The 18,576-nt window shown below is 30.9% G+C and overlaps 1 protein-coding gene across 5 annotated transcripts in view; it reads right to left on the minus strand.

Moving 5' to 3' along the window:
* Rps6ka6 (ribosomal protein S6 kinase A6) overlaps window positions 1-18,576 on the minus strand; it is a 179,106-nt gene that overhangs the window by 26,280 nt on the left and 134,250 nt on the right. For all 5 annotated transcript variants that reach the window (XM_042668594.1, XM_042668598.1, XM_042668597.1 and 2 more), the window contains 12 exons: window positions 14,653-14,759; window positions 14,352-14,389; window positions 13,478-13,620; window positions 11,001-11,071; window positions 10,683-10,771; window positions 9,834-9,892; window positions 8,146-8,248; window positions 7,487-7,617; window positions 6,937-7,059; window positions 6,244-6,333; window positions 4,593-4,751; window positions 1,891-2,052 (listed from right to left, as the gene is read on the minus strand). In XM_042668594.1, coding sequence (XP_042524528.1) covers window positions 1,891-2,052; window positions 4,593-4,751; window positions 6,244-6,333; window positions 6,937-7,059; window positions 7,487-7,617; window positions 8,146-8,248; window positions 9,834-9,892; window positions 10,683-10,771; window positions 11,001-11,071; window positions 13,478-13,620; window positions 14,352-14,389; window positions 14,653-14,759 — 1,275 coding nt within the window. The remainder of the gene's footprint in view (window positions 1-1,890; window positions 2,053-4,592; window positions 4,752-6,243; window positions 6,334-6,936; window positions 7,060-7,486; window positions 7,618-8,145; window positions 8,249-9,833; window positions 9,893-10,682; window positions 10,772-11,000; window positions 11,072-13,477; window positions 13,621-14,351; window positions 14,390-14,652; window positions 14,760-18,576) is intronic.

Consider the following 18,576-nt stretch of genomic DNA (forward strand, 5'->3'; position numbering starts at 1 on the left):
TGGATAGATATAGATATAGAACTATCTACAGATTAAATTACATACTATGGACACATATCTATGTACATATCCATATATATATATATAAAACAACTGAGTATCTTATATTTTTCTGCAAAAAAGTAAAATGAAGATTTATTACAGAACAGAAGCACAGCAGAATACTCTATAGGCAGAGTAGCTCAAAATATAAGTATACACAATCATTTTATAGGGAAGGGTCTGAATATCTACGCTTTTTCCAGGAAGAAAAGAGATTAGTGCACATGCATCACTACACACAAGACTGACTCTTCTTGTGTTACAGTTCCCAGGAAAATCACTTAATACAGAAAGTTAGTTAAAGCGGCTGGGAAGATGTCTCAGTGGTAGAGCGCTTGCCTTGCATGCATGAGACCCTGGGTTCGATTCCCCAGCACCACATAAGCAAAAAGAAAAAAAGCTGGAAGTGGTGCTGTGGCTCAAGTGGTAGAGTGCTAGCCTTGAGCTGAAGAGCTGAGGGACAGCGCCCAGGCCCAGAGTTCAGGCCCCACGACCGGACCCCCCCCAAAAAAAAAAGTTGGTTAAAAACAAGCCTATTCTTTAATATCAACAATTTAAAGAAAATTTTAAACATTTTTAAATAAGAATTTTCAACAAAAGTATTCTTCCAGGATTGGGGCATGATTCAAGTGGTAAAACTCTTGCCTAACATGAATGAAGTCCTGGGTTCAATCCATAGTATCAGAAAAATTACCTTCCTATATTGATTTTTTTTACCATAAAATTATTTTTCTAAAAACTACTTTAAAATATAGATTCATTGTTCAGGCCCAGTGAATCACACCCATAATCTTAGCTCTCAGGAAGTGGATATTTAGAAGATCACTGTTTTAGGGCAGTCAGAGCAAAGAAACCTTAAGAGACCCTACCTGAACAACAACTAAAACTAAAAGGCTGGGGACATTGTTCAAGTAGTAGACAACTTGCCTCACAAGCACAATTCTGAACCCAAACTCCCATTACAACCACATATAGATAGATTTGTTAAATACAACATTAGTCTATAAAGGGCTAATATTTGATACAAAACAATTAAATCATAAAATATGTATGAGATAGGAATTAATCTTCAAATTACATTATTGTGATTCTCTTCTGATTGTGTAAACTCAATTTTTTTACACCTGAAGAGTTTTAGAAACTTTAGTTTGTATTGAAGACACAATCATTTAAATCCCTCATTATCAATCATACATAAAAACTGCTGATGATTTATAAATAAAATTTATATGGCCAATACCATTTTCTCATAGGCAAAACGACTGGAGCTTCCCAAATGTGAATCTGCACCCGTGAGCCTCTTCTAGCTTTATCTTTCCTGATCCTTCCCCCTATGATTGTCATTTTTATGATATTTACCAAAGAAAAAAATCCCCATTGGTTTAAAAAAATTCCTAGCTTCTCAGACAGAAGATACTAAAGACAATGGGGAAGGCATTGTTCTTATATATTACATATGAAGCTATTTAAATCATTTCATATTCAGTTAGCACAAACTAAAATATATGACTTTGTTATTAAATGACCCTTGGGTGTTGAATAAATTATTTAAGTACTATGAATTTTGGTTTATTTATTTAGAATATTAATAAGTTGAAGTTGCAACTATCTCTACCCTATTTCCCAGTCTAAAAAAAGTATGATTCTGAAATTAGAATATAACTTCTTTATTAGGCTTAGTTTGGTTTTAGATGCTAGTTACTTATCTGAATATTTATGTAAGGTATTATAGAAATTTATTGATTTAAATATCTTAATAGTTGGGAAATGACAAGAAAACTCAGTTCTTATATGTCTATTACAAAATATACATGAGTGTTATACACTCAAGGAAAAATGAAAGAATACCTCAGGTGCTACGAAGTTTGCAGTATAGCATGGAGTTAATAGAAGCCCATTTTCTCCTCGAAGTTGTTTTGCAAATCCAAAGTCACAGATCCTAATTGAATCTGCATTTGATGATTCATCCATGTATAAAATATTGCTGGGTTTAAGATCACGATGAACAACCTTGAACATAAAAGAAAACAACAATATTTGCATAAAACACTTTAGTATATTTTAAAAAAGGAATTTTCAATTATAAATCTTGGAAATGAACTTCCCTCCAGTCTAAGATCTCAAATGTAAATAATCAAGGCATCAGCTTTGTTAAGCATTTCCAATTTTGGTCTCAGTTCCAATTTTGGATATAAATGACTGAGCCCTTACCCATTACTCCCTCTACTTACAACTATAAAACCTGGATATAAATACAAAAAATGCCTAAATCTACAAGATGGTGAACAGACATTGAGACTCAATCATATATATATATATATATATATATATATATATACATACACACACATATATATATGCTTATATATGCACGTGTGTGTGTGTGTGTGTGTGTGTGTGTGTGTGTGTATTTGTATGAGTAGGTTCTTTTCTTTTTTTGCCGGTCATGGGGCCTGAACTCTGGGCCTGGGCACTGTCCCTTAGCTCTTCAACTCAAGGCTAGCACTCTACCACTGAGCTACCTTCCCAGCCCTGAGTAGGTTCTTTTAGCCTGAGGTTAAGTGCAGTTCCTATCTACATACTATAAAGGAAAGAGGCAGAACTGATCTCTGAATAAAAATGTGTGGAAAGGGATCAAAACAGTTCATACAAACACAAACATATCAAGAAACCAGTGCTTCTGGTCCCAAACCAACACTTTTTGTTCAAATCCTGTTTTTTAAAAAAGACCCACTTAAAAATATGAAATGTTCATGTCCCTAATGTAAGTTTGAGATACCCTGAATAATTAAAAATAATATTCTAAAAAAATAACCACCACCATTGGATAAAATAGTAATTATACATCTCTATTTTTTACAGATGTATGTAACTTATCATCATAGAATCCAAATTATCTAATTGACAAGAACCAAGAAAACAAATTAGACTTGACAGCAAAAAAATCAATTTTGATTCTCAATGAATCAAGTTGGAAGAACTTTAAAACAGCTTTTTTTTTTTTTTTTTTTTTTTTTTTTGGCTCATGGGGCTTGAACTCTGGGCTTGAACCCTGTCCCCCAGCTCTTCAGCTCAAAGCTGGCACTCTACCCCCTGAACCACTGCGCCACTTCCGGTTTTCTGAGTGGTTTATTGGAGATAAGAATCTCAAGGACTTTCCTGCCCAGGATGGCTTTGAACCACGATCTTCAGATCTCAGCTTCCTGAGTAGCTAGGATTGCAGGCATGAGCCACTGGTGCCCAGCTAAAACAGCTATCTATTTTCAATGAAGTAAAAACAAAACAAGTTTCTAATCCATGACACAATAAGCCAAAAATAAGATGTCTTAGCAGGAAGAAAATGAAACAATGAAGAAAGGCCAAATAAAATGTAAAACTAAAAGAAATTCTGAAATTTTCTATGTAATAATTTTTCTATTATGTTTATCTACTTAATCTCATCTTAACATGATAACAGTTTTCATCATTTAAAGTTCTTTAAGGGAAGGGACCAACCGTTACTCTGTTTTGAGTCTCTAACACCCTTTATACTCTGTCATGTAGAAATGCTCAAATGTGTTACTAACTTACTTAACCGATTAAAAAAACAGATGATTCACAAAGTAATACATCAAAGAAAAGATCCTTAATTTTTTTCTAAAAAATATCACCCTGTTCAGTCCTTACACATAGTAAAAGAGACAACAGAACTACTGTATTTCTTTAGTATTGTACAAGTATTTCAGTCCAGAAAATGTAGGCCACATAAAATTACTAGTTTATATTTACTAATTGTAAGAAGAATTTATATCTAATTTGAACTGTGTCAAATCTGAAATCATTTGCAGTGTTCATAATTCTTTGTATATAGTATCACAACTGATTTGAACTTAAAATTTTAATGTTTTTGCTACCTTGTTTGCTTGGACATCTTTATGAAAGTTGACTTTTTGTAAAGTCAACTTTTTATAAAGAGAAAAGAAGCAAAGTAACAAGCGTAGTCTTCCAAAACAAAATTCAATATATTAACATTACACATGATTAGAATCAAAATTCTTTAATATATTTGGTGAGGGGTTGGTTAAGGGTCAGCCTTTTTAGCTGGTAGAGTTTTATATGTTAGGTGGGATCATTTCAAAAACATTCAAAATTTATCTTTGGATATTTCTTTCATGTATCACTTTTAAGTTTAAGTTTAATAATTTCAAGGGCACGATAAGGTATGCTTATACAATTCAAGCCACTTTCAAACTAATATGCTGTGAAATCAAGGTCAACAGCAAGGAGAGGAGAATAAAGTATCAGTTTTCTAAATCCATAAGCTTCACTATTATAATTTTTGTATATTCTCTATAAAAGTATGCAAGTAATAGAAAAAAATCATTTTGAGTGATATCACATATATATGGTATATACATATGAATCCACATAAATGAATATATGCAGACACAGGTGTATAATACATGAGTATTTGTACACATATGTACATGTGCATATAGGTATACATAGTATATATAGAACTATAAATAAATAGGCTCCATAATTGAATGGAAAATGTAACTATAACTTACTCCTTGACAATGAAGATAATCAACTGTCTTGGTTATTACATACAGTACATCACTAGCTTCCTGTTCTGAGAAACATTTTTGTTTCAGAATACGATCCAGTAGCTCTCCTCCTTTCATCAAATCCGTAACAAGGTAAACACATCTCCCATCATCAAAGACCTAAAAACAGAATGTACAATTTTTTTTGTGTGTGTGCTGGTTCCCAGGCTTCATCAGTGCCCTTAATTCTCATGCTTTCTTTAATGGTTGCCACTCTAATACTTAAGCCATACCTGTAGTTCAGCATTTTTTTGTTTATTTTGGAGAGTGAGTATCACAGACTATTCTGTCAGGGCTGGCTTTGAACCAGTTACAAGTTTGAGCTACCAGTGCCCATTAAAAATATTGTATTTTAAGGTGCTATTATTTGTAATTACAACTTTTAAAATTATATTTAATTTTCTCTGCTAGTAAACTTTTAATATTAAAATGACAGATTACTTTCTTTTCTGCAAATATATTGTACTGAAGCTTGAATCAATGAAACAATCTGCTACACAGTCCTATGAAACCACATTAAATAATGTTTTATGTCAGAGCTCATCAAAGGATAGAAATGAATATAGAACTCTGTGTCTTTAAATTAAATATCATTATGATAGTAAATATGCTTGTCAGTCCCTTATTGGCATGGACTCATAAATACATGTTAAATTCAATTAATTTATGAAAGAAAATATCTGACCACCTACTGTAGCTCATACCTATAGTCTAAACTACTCAAGAGGTAGAGATCAAGAGAATCTTGGAGGTAAGCCTGGGCAAAGAAAAAGGACTCCCATCTCAACAAACAAGCTGACGTGGTGACGACTGACTGCAATCCTCAGTTAATTGAGAAACATAGGTAGGAGCTTGAGATCCAGATTCTCTTTTAAAATGAATATATAAAGCAATAAAGGGCTTCGTTATACGGCTTGAATGGTATAACACTGGCCTAATAAGCACAAGGTCCTGAGTACAAACCCTTGTACAAACATATTCTTTAGAAATATATTCCTTACACATTCAAAGCATGTGAGTGTACATATACACACATATTTAGATATACATATATTCAAATTAGTATTCAAATATTATACATAAACTATGTATTATCGAAAACTGTTCAAGGTAATGGTTGATTTTTTTTTGCCTTCTATAAAAATAACATTGCCTTATGTAGAAAGTCAACATTTGGTACTATTAATACATGTTTACATACAAACTAATACCTAATGAACTATAAGCGTACACCTAACACTATTTCACTCAAGGAACAATCTGAAATTCAATATCAAACTGCTATACATTCAAAGTAAAATCTTAAAAAGAACTGGAAGATTTTCTTTACCATTTTTATTTATAATATTATGTAATAATAAATGTTACCAGTTGTAGTGTCAATTGGTTAACAAGCTAGAATAGATACAAGTACTAAGAATACTCTCTTTTATCACTGTCATAGTTCTATTCCGACATCTACAAGAAAAGGAGTATGGGTTCATAGGAAAAGAACTTTAGTGGAAAATCTAGGGAATCTATATTTTGGCATTAAAAATAAGAGATATAAAACTCTAGGTTATAAATGCATTAACTTATCTAATACTCTAATACTTAGATTTAAAATACTTACATCCTTTAAAGTGATAATATTGGGGTGTTGTCCATAGCGCATCAAAATTTCAATTTCTTCTGAGGGGTCTCGCTTACTTTTGTCAATGATCTAAGAAACAGAGAGGAGAAAAATCTCACAGAAAATTATTTTCTTTGATTTATATTCTTTTCTAAAATTGACTGAAATATTGTCAATTTTATTATATTTTAAACAAATACTTAAACATTCAACAATGTTTACTCAATCATTTTAACACTTAAAATTTTTCCCAAACTGAAATTTAACAAGAAAACTAAACCAGAACACTTTGAAATTATATTCCATTTCACAGAGATCATGCTAAATGTTAATATGAGCTAAATGTGATTGCAATTGTCACAACTGCTTAATATTAACATACTGAATTAAAACAAGATCATTTAGAAGCAAAAAAATCATTAAATATGCTGTTCCTACAAAACAAAGCCTTGCAGAGAAATTCAAAATGAAAATTTAAATCACACTTTTTTCTCATCATGTCACATTTTCCTTTTCATACTACTTCACTGAAAATGTCTATCAGATAAGCTGTAATTCACTTTGTTTCTAATTTTCATTATCCTTAAGTAAATTGTACAAAAGGGTCTCAATTCAATATGTCAGTCAGTTAGTGAGTACAATTATCAGTGTCAATATAAGTTAAATATATCAAACAAGGCTCAGAGCTAATACCTTCACTGCAAATTCCATGTTGGTAGCTGTATGTATGCATCGCTTGCAAACTGAATAGGAGCCAATACCAATATCCTCTTTCAATTCATAAACTTCACCAAACTGTGCAGCATTTCCATTTATCTGATTTAAGTAAAACATTAAGAAGAATAAAATATTTTTATATATTCTATTTATTATTATACATTTCAATTATATTTATTATATTTTCTGTCCTACTCTTACAATTAATTCATTCTAGAGTTTTATCAAAATTTATACAACTGCTTAGACAGGATCTGAATCAATTCTAAATTGAAGATGTTCTAGAACACTAAGGAAAACATATGCTTATAAATCCCTCTAACGTTTTCTTGCAAAAACAGATACACAAATATAATTAAAGGTTATTACGGTCTGCTCTTTTCCCTGAAACATATACAAATATCTTTAGCTCAGTTATAAGTAGAAATGTGATTAAAAGTCACCTTTTAAAAACTATTGAAAAGCTATTAATATTTGAAAGCAATAGCTTTCTCTAAGCTGAACAATGTGATTAAGCAGAAATTACCTGAACAATTGGTAAAACATTTGCACTTGTAATCGGAGTGATTTTATATTCTTCTGCAATAGAAGTTGCAACAAAACTGAATCCTTTGAAGAGCTGATGAGCATTTGCACTGGCTGGCAAACCTGGAGAATCTAATATTTAAATATTGATATTTAATTAGAATTACAAAGAATATTATGATATAACATGCTAACATTCTTAATCATCATGTATATATTTACCACCAAAATTACATGTGGCAATATTTGTCCATTCTGTTGATTGCTGCAACTTCATTGCTCATTTAGTAAGCATTTAGTATATATTGAATGAAATTATAAAACATGGCACTAAATCAAACCACCTTAAATTCCAAACTGAGTCGGTGTAATGTAGCTCATGTCTTACCTATTAGTGAATATCCTGTAAATCATTAGCCCATCAAAATACTTACAAAGCAAGAAGTAAAACAGCTATTGTTTGCCCTAGATTCTTAATTCTTGATAAAAATATTTCCTATTTAAATATTCTACTTAATAGGAGCCTAAGTAATGGTGTATATAAGATCTACATTTCCAGAAAGGGCAAACAAACCCTCTATAAACTTAACCATTCTTTTGGATTTTGCCTGACGATGCTTTATTTAATCATTATTATAATAAAAGACTTGAGTGCATTACCTTTAGGTGTTTTTGCAGTAAATTCAGGATCAAAACAAAAAGTATCATCTGGTTTTCCAGAAGCAGGTTTGAAAGGAGGCTGAACTTCCCTCTTATATAATTTCTAGAAGTAAACAGGTAATACAAAAACATATCACACGTTAGAATACTATTAATCTGAATATCTCTAATAAAAATCTAAAATTCAAACACACCAAAATCTAATATTATTTTGCTTAAAATATGATACCATAAATGGAAAATTGCATAATTGATCTCATGTGACAGGTCACAACCAAAAAGCAGGTGACTACAAATAAAAATACCATATTGCACATTACAAAGAGGTATAATAAAGGATTATGAAAGTTTTCACTTAAAATGCATATTACATGTGCATAAATCACACACAGTACTCCATAAAGATATAAAATCTATATATACTTGTCAGTTAAAAATAAATCTAAATTTTACAAAGGAAAATATTTAACAGAAATTGTTTAGGAATAACAAAATGAGGGAAAGGAGAGTTTTCTTTCTTAAGGGGAAAGAAAGCACTGGTTAAAAATGAAAAGAAAAATTAAAAATAATGGAATGGGTGAATTTGTTCAAAGTAATCTGTGTGCATATATAGAAATATTACATGCATATTAATTCAAAAATTAAATTTAAAAGGTAAGAAAATACTCATTAGCTTGTGATTTTTTATTTTCAATCATGTAAATATTAACCAAAATATGCAAAAAATAAATTGAAAATATCAGTCACAATAAATAATTTAAGCACTGCCTATTCAAACTTGTTCTATAAGCCAGATAATTGCCTATCATAAAGAACAGCTTTCTAGGTCTTCCCTGAAATTTGAAATACTCTTTTCTCTTTCTAACCTTTTAAATTGTACTTCTAGAACTAAGTATTTGAAAAAATTCTTACCTCTGATGATTATATGCACTAAACAAATAAATTATGTTTTTCTAAGGTAAACATTATCAATCTGAGATGGGAAACGTAAGTAATTACTCTTTATAACTACAGAATTTCTCATTGTTTCTTTTTCATATTCTCTTTATTTTTGTTGTTATTATAAAGGGGATGTACAGAGGAGTTACATACATGTATTCAGGTAATGAAAAACACTTCTTTTTGAACAGTGTCACCCCTTCCCTCGCTTTCTCAGATTTTCCCGCCTACCCATCCCCCTAAGTTGTATAGTTCATTTTCAACATAGTGTCTACTAAGTATCACTGCAGCATTTGTTCACCCTTTGTCTCATCATTTCTGCCCTCCCTTTTTACCCTCCCCCAAGCAGATAAACTTACAAAGACATATAATTTTATTAAGCCTGAGTTGTGTGAATATGTGGCAATGAATTTTCTGAAATTAAATTACAGTTTCAATTCTTTGCAATCCATTACCTATAAGAATCTGTTAATGCTTTCGTCCTCCATTCCTTTCTTTTCCTCCTTCTATTCCCCAAATAAGGGCATAGTATTAAACTATTTAAATAAGTAAACGAAAATTTACCTAATATTAACCACTCATTTATTGGCTCAAGGTATTATCATGATCTACCAAAGCCTATATATAAAAATATCTCACTAAATATAAAATTAATGGATTATATTTACCAACGAAGTTATTATCACTCCTGCTTCTTGTTTATTTTAATATAAACATATTATTAATATCACACTTCCTATCCAACTTACATTCCAGTCAACATTTGCAAAAAAAAGGTGTCTTTTGATTTCCTCGACTCCTTCTGAACCTAAAAAAAAAAAGGAATTTATATAGGTCTGATTTATTTATCATGTTATTTGGCTTCTAGTCTACTACCTGTAAATGGAATGACATCCTTTTCTTAGATTCCTTGAAGTAAAACACCTGTGATTTCTCGTCTGGCATTTTATTAATTGCTCCTTTCACATTTACCATAAGGAAAAAAAACCTCAATGGTGCCCATATTGAACTACACAGAGAAGCAGGAAATGCTAATGAGTTTCTCAAGTAAAATAAAAGCATATTCAACATACAAAAAAGCACATTTTTCTTTATAATTCAACTTATGGCTTGATATTTATGTCAAATTAAAAATGACAATGAAAAACGGTAGTGAAAATTTTAACATACAGGCATATATATTGTAATTAGGTTCACATTTCAATTTATGAATAGGCTTTAAAGAAAGTGGTAAAATCATGAGCAGTATAACTGAATAATGTTTATTTTGAAGACTATAAAGATGCATATAATAGTTATCTTCAAAAGGATAAATATTATAAAAGGATTTTACATACAATCTAAAATTCTATATGTTATTTTAAAAGAAATAATCCATATTACATACCTAATAATATACCTTAAAGTTTATATTATCTAGACCATGTTTTCATCATGGATCTGAGTTTATTGTTTCACGAATAAAAATAAAAAATGTACAATTCCAGGTATAAATATTTAGCAAAAAGAAACAAACTTTACCTGGAAAGTGTAAAGATACAGTAACTATCTCCAAATATGTAGTATACTGTTATAAGAACTAAGAAAATAAACAATACCCAATCTATTTGCTGGATTCCTTTTGAATAGCATCCTTAGAAGACTTTGTGCTTCAGCACTAAGAAATTGAGGCATTCCAAGTTTTGCTCTGAAAAAGAGGATTTTAGAATAATTCACTTCTAGTTATATTTGTAAGTTGAAAACTCAAAGTGAATTTTTAAAAGTGGTTTTTTAATGTCAAATAATATCCCTAAATCACAGAAGGGAACAGGCAGTCACAAATGTTCTTATGCCTCAATTGAAGACCCCAATTACATTTTTCAAAACTGAAAGCAAGAATCTTTTCCCAAAAACAAAAAGATGGTGTCTGTACTTACTTTAATATCATATTCATGGTCTCATTTCTATCTTTACCTTGAAATGGCAGAGTACCAGTAAGCATTTCAAACTAAAATAAAGGAAAAAGTAACCACACAGTGAATTTAGCAAAACATTAAATATGAAAATTTTTAGAAAAAAAACATTGTGAATTGCACAAAAGGATCATCATATAATGCAGGATTTACATGACAGTAGATCCAAATTGCACCAGAAAATTAGATCACTTAAGTGTGAAATACATTTGTTTGGCAGTACTGGGGTTTTGACTCAAGGCCTTGTACTTGTTAGCCTGGCGCTCTGCCACTTAAGTTTATCTCTAGTCCAGGAAGTAAATTTTTGATATCCTATTCTCTCTATAAAGCTAAAGTGACAGACAACTTGTAGATAAGAAATTCAGCATTTTCAAGGCAAATAATAATAATGGCAAAGGAAAAAAAAACATATACCAAAGCATTTTAAAGTTATACATGCCCAAGGAAGATTTAACCATTGTAATGCCTTTCAACTTTCCTAAGAACATAAATTTTAAAAAATTGTAGAAAACTAAGTGTAATAAGTACATGCATATATGTGCTCTGATGCCTTTTATATAAAAAACATATTTGTACTTTGTATAAGCAAAACTTCTTCCTAGAGAGATCTAATTTGAGAGCTTGATTAAATAGTGGTATAAAAATATCAGGTCTAAAAATAAAGATCATTAAAGCTTTTTAAACCTAATATTTAAATTTCAAAATTTATTTCAATAATCACTTTAACCTCAGTCCCCTATGCATTTATATAAATTTGAAATGTAAGTTACTCCATTCAACACACTCACATCTGCAACCTGATGACTCCAAATCTACTAGTCAAGTCTCAAACTCTCTACAAGTCCAGTTTTCCGTTCCTGATCTATAGTCATGGTCCATCACTGGGGCGTGGAGGTATAAAGGTGGTAGTGACAAATAGAAGAAAAATGGAAAGAAACTCCATATGAAGTAATTAAGTGAATAGAGGGGTAAATTATCTATCTATCTATCTATCTGTCTGTCTGTCTGTCTGTCTGTCTGTCTGTCTGTCTTGTCTATCTATTTAAATGAGGTCTGTACAGGATTCTGATTTTCTTTCCACTCTTTCCTAATTTAACACTAACATTAACTAAGGAGTTAGCTACTAAACTACAATAACCAACACTATATGCTAAAAATAAATTATTTTCTTACCAGTTGCCATAGCTATCTCTTTTGTATTAACCTACCATTCTTTCATGCCACTGAATTTCATATATTTCATATTCTATCTTCAACTCTATTCCTCAGTCTATTTGTGTCACTTAATTTACTGCTAAAAGTTTACTCCTATTTCCTTTGTAATGTCTGTTAAGATTTCCTCTGTATAAAAATCATATAATCTTACAATTATCTTTTAAGAAAATCTTTTCGGTCTCCCTGTTTCTAGTTTCTTCTGCTTCCAGTATGCTACAAAGGCTAATGTTCCTAAAATAGATTTTTCAATAATTACCATCTTCTTTAATAATCTACAATAGTTTTCTAGTACCCAGAAAACCAAATGAAAATGTTTAGAAGTGTACAGCTTTACTTCTTCCACCTTTACCCATATTCTTTACTACTCTAGTTAAACTGGTTCTTCAAGCCTTTGCTAATTTGATCACAAAACTGTTTCATAAACTGTTTAAATTTACACATTCTTCAGGGCCTAAGTTAAACCTCCTCTACTCTTCCTACCTCAACCTTTCTGAAGTTGTCTTTAATTTACCTAAGGTATTGTGGGGAAATTTGTTTAGTTACTCCAATTGTTGCCTAAAGAGACTGAATATGTCTTAGGTCAGTAAAAATGCCAATACTATATTTGGAATTAATTCTCATCCTACCACCTTCCCAAAATGCTTGTTTTCAATAGATGTGTCATACGGGTTGTCATTCAGTAATAAATGGGCAAAATGAATGATCAGATTTTGAAAATAAATTCTATATAATTTGATTGCTGTTTACTTATTCTACTTAACACTGAAAATTCAAAGCTTCATATTTTGTAACAATTAAGTCAACATGCATCAACAGGCATCTGTTAAATGCCTACTATGCTATTTACTAAGGAATAAGAAAAATAACATACAAGTTCTCTCTTTGAAAGGATGGCAGTATTTCTAGGGTATGCCTGAAACAACTGAGTAATAGGATTCTATATGGTAAAGTATGAAATCTAGAAGCTGCCACACCTATTCTAAGCTTCAAAAATGAATGGTTTATAAATCAATTTTGTCATTTCTCTTTTCAGTAGCTAATTTAGAAAAATTTAGAATATTAAAACTCCAATTTTTACTGTATGGCTGCTAGCCAATTACAAATTTTACATTAATTGTGAATTAATAGAACCTCTTTATTATTAGCCATGTCTCAAAATTTGAACTAAAATAAAATTCTAATCTTAATGATATGTTGGCATAATTAAGAAAAATACTACTGCATACCATAAGTACACCATAGGACCACCAATCAGCACTCTGAGAATGGCCTCGCCTATTCACTACTTCAGGAGCCATATACTCTACTGTACCACAAAATGAGTAAGCCTTCTTTTCTTGATCTACTGATTCCTTGCTGAGTCCAAAATCTACAACAGTATTAAAAATATATTTAAAACTTCAGTACACAAAGAATACCTAAAGGAGCAAAATAATGAATTAAACACTAAAACATTTTATAATGGTCTGCATTACTCTCAAGAAAGCTACTACTAGACCAACAGAAACCAGCCTGCATTTCATAAAGAAACTTTGAAAGGACATTTAACAATTTCTCAGATTAATATCACTTTCAAAATAAATGCTTTCAGGTCTAGAATAAAATATGAAGCAATAATCAAGTAACAAATAAAAGCTATCATATTGATTTTTTAAGTTTGAAAATAAGATAAAACGGAGTTAGTAATTTATACTTTTCAAAATGTTCTACAGCTCAACAATGCTGGTTGATATACTACTGTAAAAATAACAAAATCATAAAGACATAGAACAGATAAGTAGGTATCAAGAGTTAGAAAAGGGGGAAGGAGGGAATACTATATTTCAATGAGATTACTATGAGAAAAATCTTTCTGTCTAGACCAAAACTAAGACAAAGCATTTTAACCTAGAAAATATTTTAAATAACTATATTTAAGTTAGGTCAGTGCTCCTATTGTGTATTTTTAAAAATTATGATCATAATATTAAGCCTATAACTGAACCTCATTTCCTTATGAAATATAATGTAACTTAAATAAGTAAAAGAAAACAGACAAGAAAATATGTTTTTAAATGAAATATATAAAACAATAGGTTTAATGCATAGATATTTACATACCTGTTAACTTGATATGTCCTATTTCATCAAGCAAAATGCTGCAAATCAAAATTCACATTTAATAAAATATAATAAAATATTTCATGTGAAATATTTATACAAAAATATTGTAAGCTTGCTATGTTTAAAAATGTCAAATTACCAACTTAAAATCAAGATATGTCTTATGAAGATTACTTTTTACAAATAAACTTCATGTAATTATATAATTTATGTATAATTTCATACAAACAGTATGCTACTAAACAAGTTAATTGAGAAAAATATAGAGAAAAGAGATTCAAATAAAATACAGCTTTACTTTTCTGGTTTCAGGTCTCTGTATACAATTCCTAATCGATGCAGATGATCCAAAGCAAGAGCTAGTTCTGCGAGGTAGAATTTCACATCTTCCTCTGTAAACAGAACCTATAAAAAATAGGAATTTGTGTGACCTTTCTTCCAATGTTATTTTTATATGTATTTCTTTAGAAACCAGCAGAGTGTCAAATCAGGGCAAACAGAAAATAAGCATAATCAACAACTTACTTGATTGGCATAATTATTAGCTATAACATAGAAAGGAAATTTCTACATGTAAATCCTACTGAAAAAGGAGCTGTTTCTCTCGTATTTTACCCAAGTGCTGCAAATAATTTATATATTCTAATGATTAATCTCATAATACCAGCATAGTAATGCCTTCATGGTACTTCAAGTATACAGGATTCTTTGTTTCAACACTAGTAATTAATTTGACTGTTATTACTTGTCAAGAGATTTCACTTTTTTCAATTAGACTACACTATTAAGAGATTTCACTTTTTTCAGTTATACTACTTCTAATATACCACTGGAAGTTGTTAAATTACTAACCTATTGCACAGAATTCTATGCAAAATTCTATACTCATCTTTGACATATGTGGTAGGTCCAACACTTCTATTAGTAAAGTATATCAATTTAATTACACTGTTTTCCTCAATCATTCACTGCCTCGAAATCACATTTAGAGACATATTTCTTAGTCCTTCCTTTGGGTATTATTTTTACTAATAAGTCTATCTACTATGCATTACTTATTATAGAATAAGGCTGTCTACTCTGTATACCTCACAAAATTGTTGTGAGAATCAAATTTATTTATATAAAAAAGTTTTCTAAAATGTTTTATGTGCAATCTGATGGCATTATAACTACAGGTTTTAAATCTAGTCATCCCTGAATGTTAACTTACACATAAAAATTGGAAGTTACTCAACTATTAGGTGTAATATTTTGAATTTACCAGGGACTTCACATTTGAAAAAAAATTTTTCAATAGATGAGTTACTCTAGATTGTTAAGGAACCTCAAAGTTTGAAAAGAAATGCACAATCTTAAAAGCATCTTCATCACTTAGCATTATGGCTACTGCACCTCATAAAGCAGACTCAGGCTACTAGTAAAATTCCAAAGAATGAGCACTGTAAAGTTAGTTTTAGGTATTTCTTCTATTTTTTTTAAACATTAGAAAAATATTTTTTATTATTTAAGTTTCAGGGGTATTAATTTCAGTATTATTATTTTGTCGGTTGTGGGGTGTAAACTCAGGGCCGGGGAACTGTCCCTGAGCATTTTTTGTTCCAGGATAGTGCTCTAGCACTTTGTGTCTTTTTTTTTTTCCAGGGCTGAGGACCGAACCCAGGGCCTTGCGGCCGCCAGGCGGGCGCCCTTCCACTGGGCTAAACCCCCAGCTCCTGCTCTAGCACTTTGAAACACAGTGCCACTTCCGGTTTTTGAGTGATTGATTGGACATAAGAGCATCACAGGGACTTTTTGCCCTGTTTAACTTTAAACCGTGGTCCTCAGCTCTCAGCCTCCAGAGCAGCTAGGATTACAGGCATGAGCTACCAGTTCCTGGTTTAAATATTATAATGGTAGAAATATAACAATATCACTTATATTTGAAATTTTATTAAGAATATAAATACTTGTTACTTATTTAACCTCTGGACAAGTACAATCAAAATGTTCATGAAACATATGACTCTAAAGAAGAAACGTCATCTTGTTACATTTTAGATCAAATCTTCTATCTTATCATAAAATTGTCTTGTCTTTATGAGGAATCTCATTATGGATACAAATCGGGAACTTACTAAGCGATAAGTATGAGTTAGGTGTAATTAATTATGTGCCATTACTGTATATTTACTCTGGTATTAAATTTTTCTAAACTCTGTAAGACAGATGTTAACAAGCCTCTTAGACATGGACCAAATTTCAGAGAGATTAAACAACTTATCTAGCACAACACAGGGAGGTTCAGGATTTGAAATCAGAGATACTGATTTCACCAGAAATTACTTCTATCATACATATGCTAAATTTCCCCTAAGTTTTAGGTTTTATATCAGTAACTTTCCTATTTTGCTCTAAAATGAAAACCATCCAAAATTCCAATAGAAAGAAAAACACTATTATGTCCTTCAAATTATTTGTATATAAATGTGTTATGAATGTGTATTTTAGCACAGTTTAAATAATACTATATGTAGTATTTAAAGGTGTCCTTTCCATTCAATATTATAATCATCATTGATAGCTTTCAAACTAATTTAAGAACATTTTCAATAGATGCACACTGTCAATCAATTTCCCATGATTTACCTGAACATTCTCCTTCTGGAAAATTAAGTTAGTTCCATTTTTTTCATGTTTAAAAAAACTTTTAGCCAGGTGCCAGTGGCTCATGCCTGTAATCCTAGCTACTGAGGAGGCTGAGATCTGAGGATCACAGTTCAAATCCAGCCCAAGCAGAAAAGTCCATGAGACTCTTATCTCCAATTAATCACTAGAAAACCAGAAGTGGCGCTGTGGCTCAAGCGGAAGAGCACTTGCCTTGAGCTGAAGAGCGCAACGATAGAATCCAAGCCTATGGGCCCCAAGACCCACAAAAAAAATTAATATGCATCACTTTTTTTATTTCCCCAAAGTAAATTCTTAAGAAATAAAACAGTAAACACTAGATAGAGAAGCATAGTCTAAGATTCCTAATATATACAACAAAATTATTTTAAAAATTACAATAGTTTCCACTCCTATCAGCAGTTTATAAAGGCATATGTCTTACCACAGCTCTGACAGCAATGAATATACTCTTTCAAGAATATTTTTAAATTTGATAAATTAAAAGGGCATCACCAAGTTCTACTTTGAAATTTGATAAAAAGGCATTACTAAGTTCTTTTTAGGATGAGTATTTTTCATGCTTAGCATCCTATTTTTTAAAGAATTAACAGCTGCATTTTTGCCTATTTGCCATTAGGAACTTAGTGTTTCGGTCAATTGGTACAAATCTTTTAAATACAAAAAATGTAATTTCTCCATCATATTAGTTGCAAATATTTTCCAAATTTTCATAGTTTTTAATGTTGAATAGTTCTTAATTTTATGTATACGAATTTATTACTTCTGTATGGTTTGCCTTCATTAAGTGCTTAACAATATCTTTAACATTCAATTGTCAACTGCATTTTCTTTTAGGATATATTCATGTGGGTAGGGGTTATATTCTAGGGTTTGAACTCAGGGCCGCATGCTTATTAGGTTGGCACTCATCACTTGGGCCTAGCCTCCAACCCTGCTTTTTTCCAGGTTATTTTGGAGATAAGAGTCGAATGGAATTTTCTAACTGAGCTGGCCTCCAACAATGATCCTTCTGTTCTCAGCTTCCTGAGTAGCTAGGATTACAGGCTCTGAGTAATGACTGGTGTCGAGTAATTTTTCTTTAATATAGGTAAAATTTACTTTTGAATGTGGTAGAGAAGATATTTTCAAATGACTTTTTGAAATATATAACCAGTTACTTGAATACTGTTCACTAAATAACACATCTCTTTGTCTCTAATTTGTGATTCTTACTTTATCCATATTAAGTCCTATACAAGAGAATATTCTTAGGCTATACAATATGTTTCTAATCTTGTGCTGATACTTTAAGTTTGGATTACAGAAGTTTTAAAAAGTTGGCTATTATGGTTCACACCTGTAATCTTAGCAATTTGAAAGCTGAAATCAGTAGCATCCCGAGTTAGAGGCTTTTAGGGGCTACAAAGACAGGCCTTATCTATAAGAACAAAAGAGTTTTAAACAGGTAGAGCAAAGAAAGGTTGCTCATAAGACTTTTCAAAAGTCCTTAGTGTTTATCAACTTTTCTGGATAAACTATAAAATAATGTCTATTTCAAATACACTCACATTCA

This window comes from Dipodomys spectabilis, unplaced genomic scaffold (assembly GCF_019054845.1).
Source record: "Dipodomys spectabilis isolate Male_0828 unplaced genomic scaffold, ASM1905484v1 ptg000459l, whole genome shotgun sequence".
Classification (NCBI taxonomy): domain Eukaryota; kingdom Metazoa; phylum Chordata; class Mammalia; order Rodentia; family Heteromyidae; genus Dipodomys; species Dipodomys spectabilis.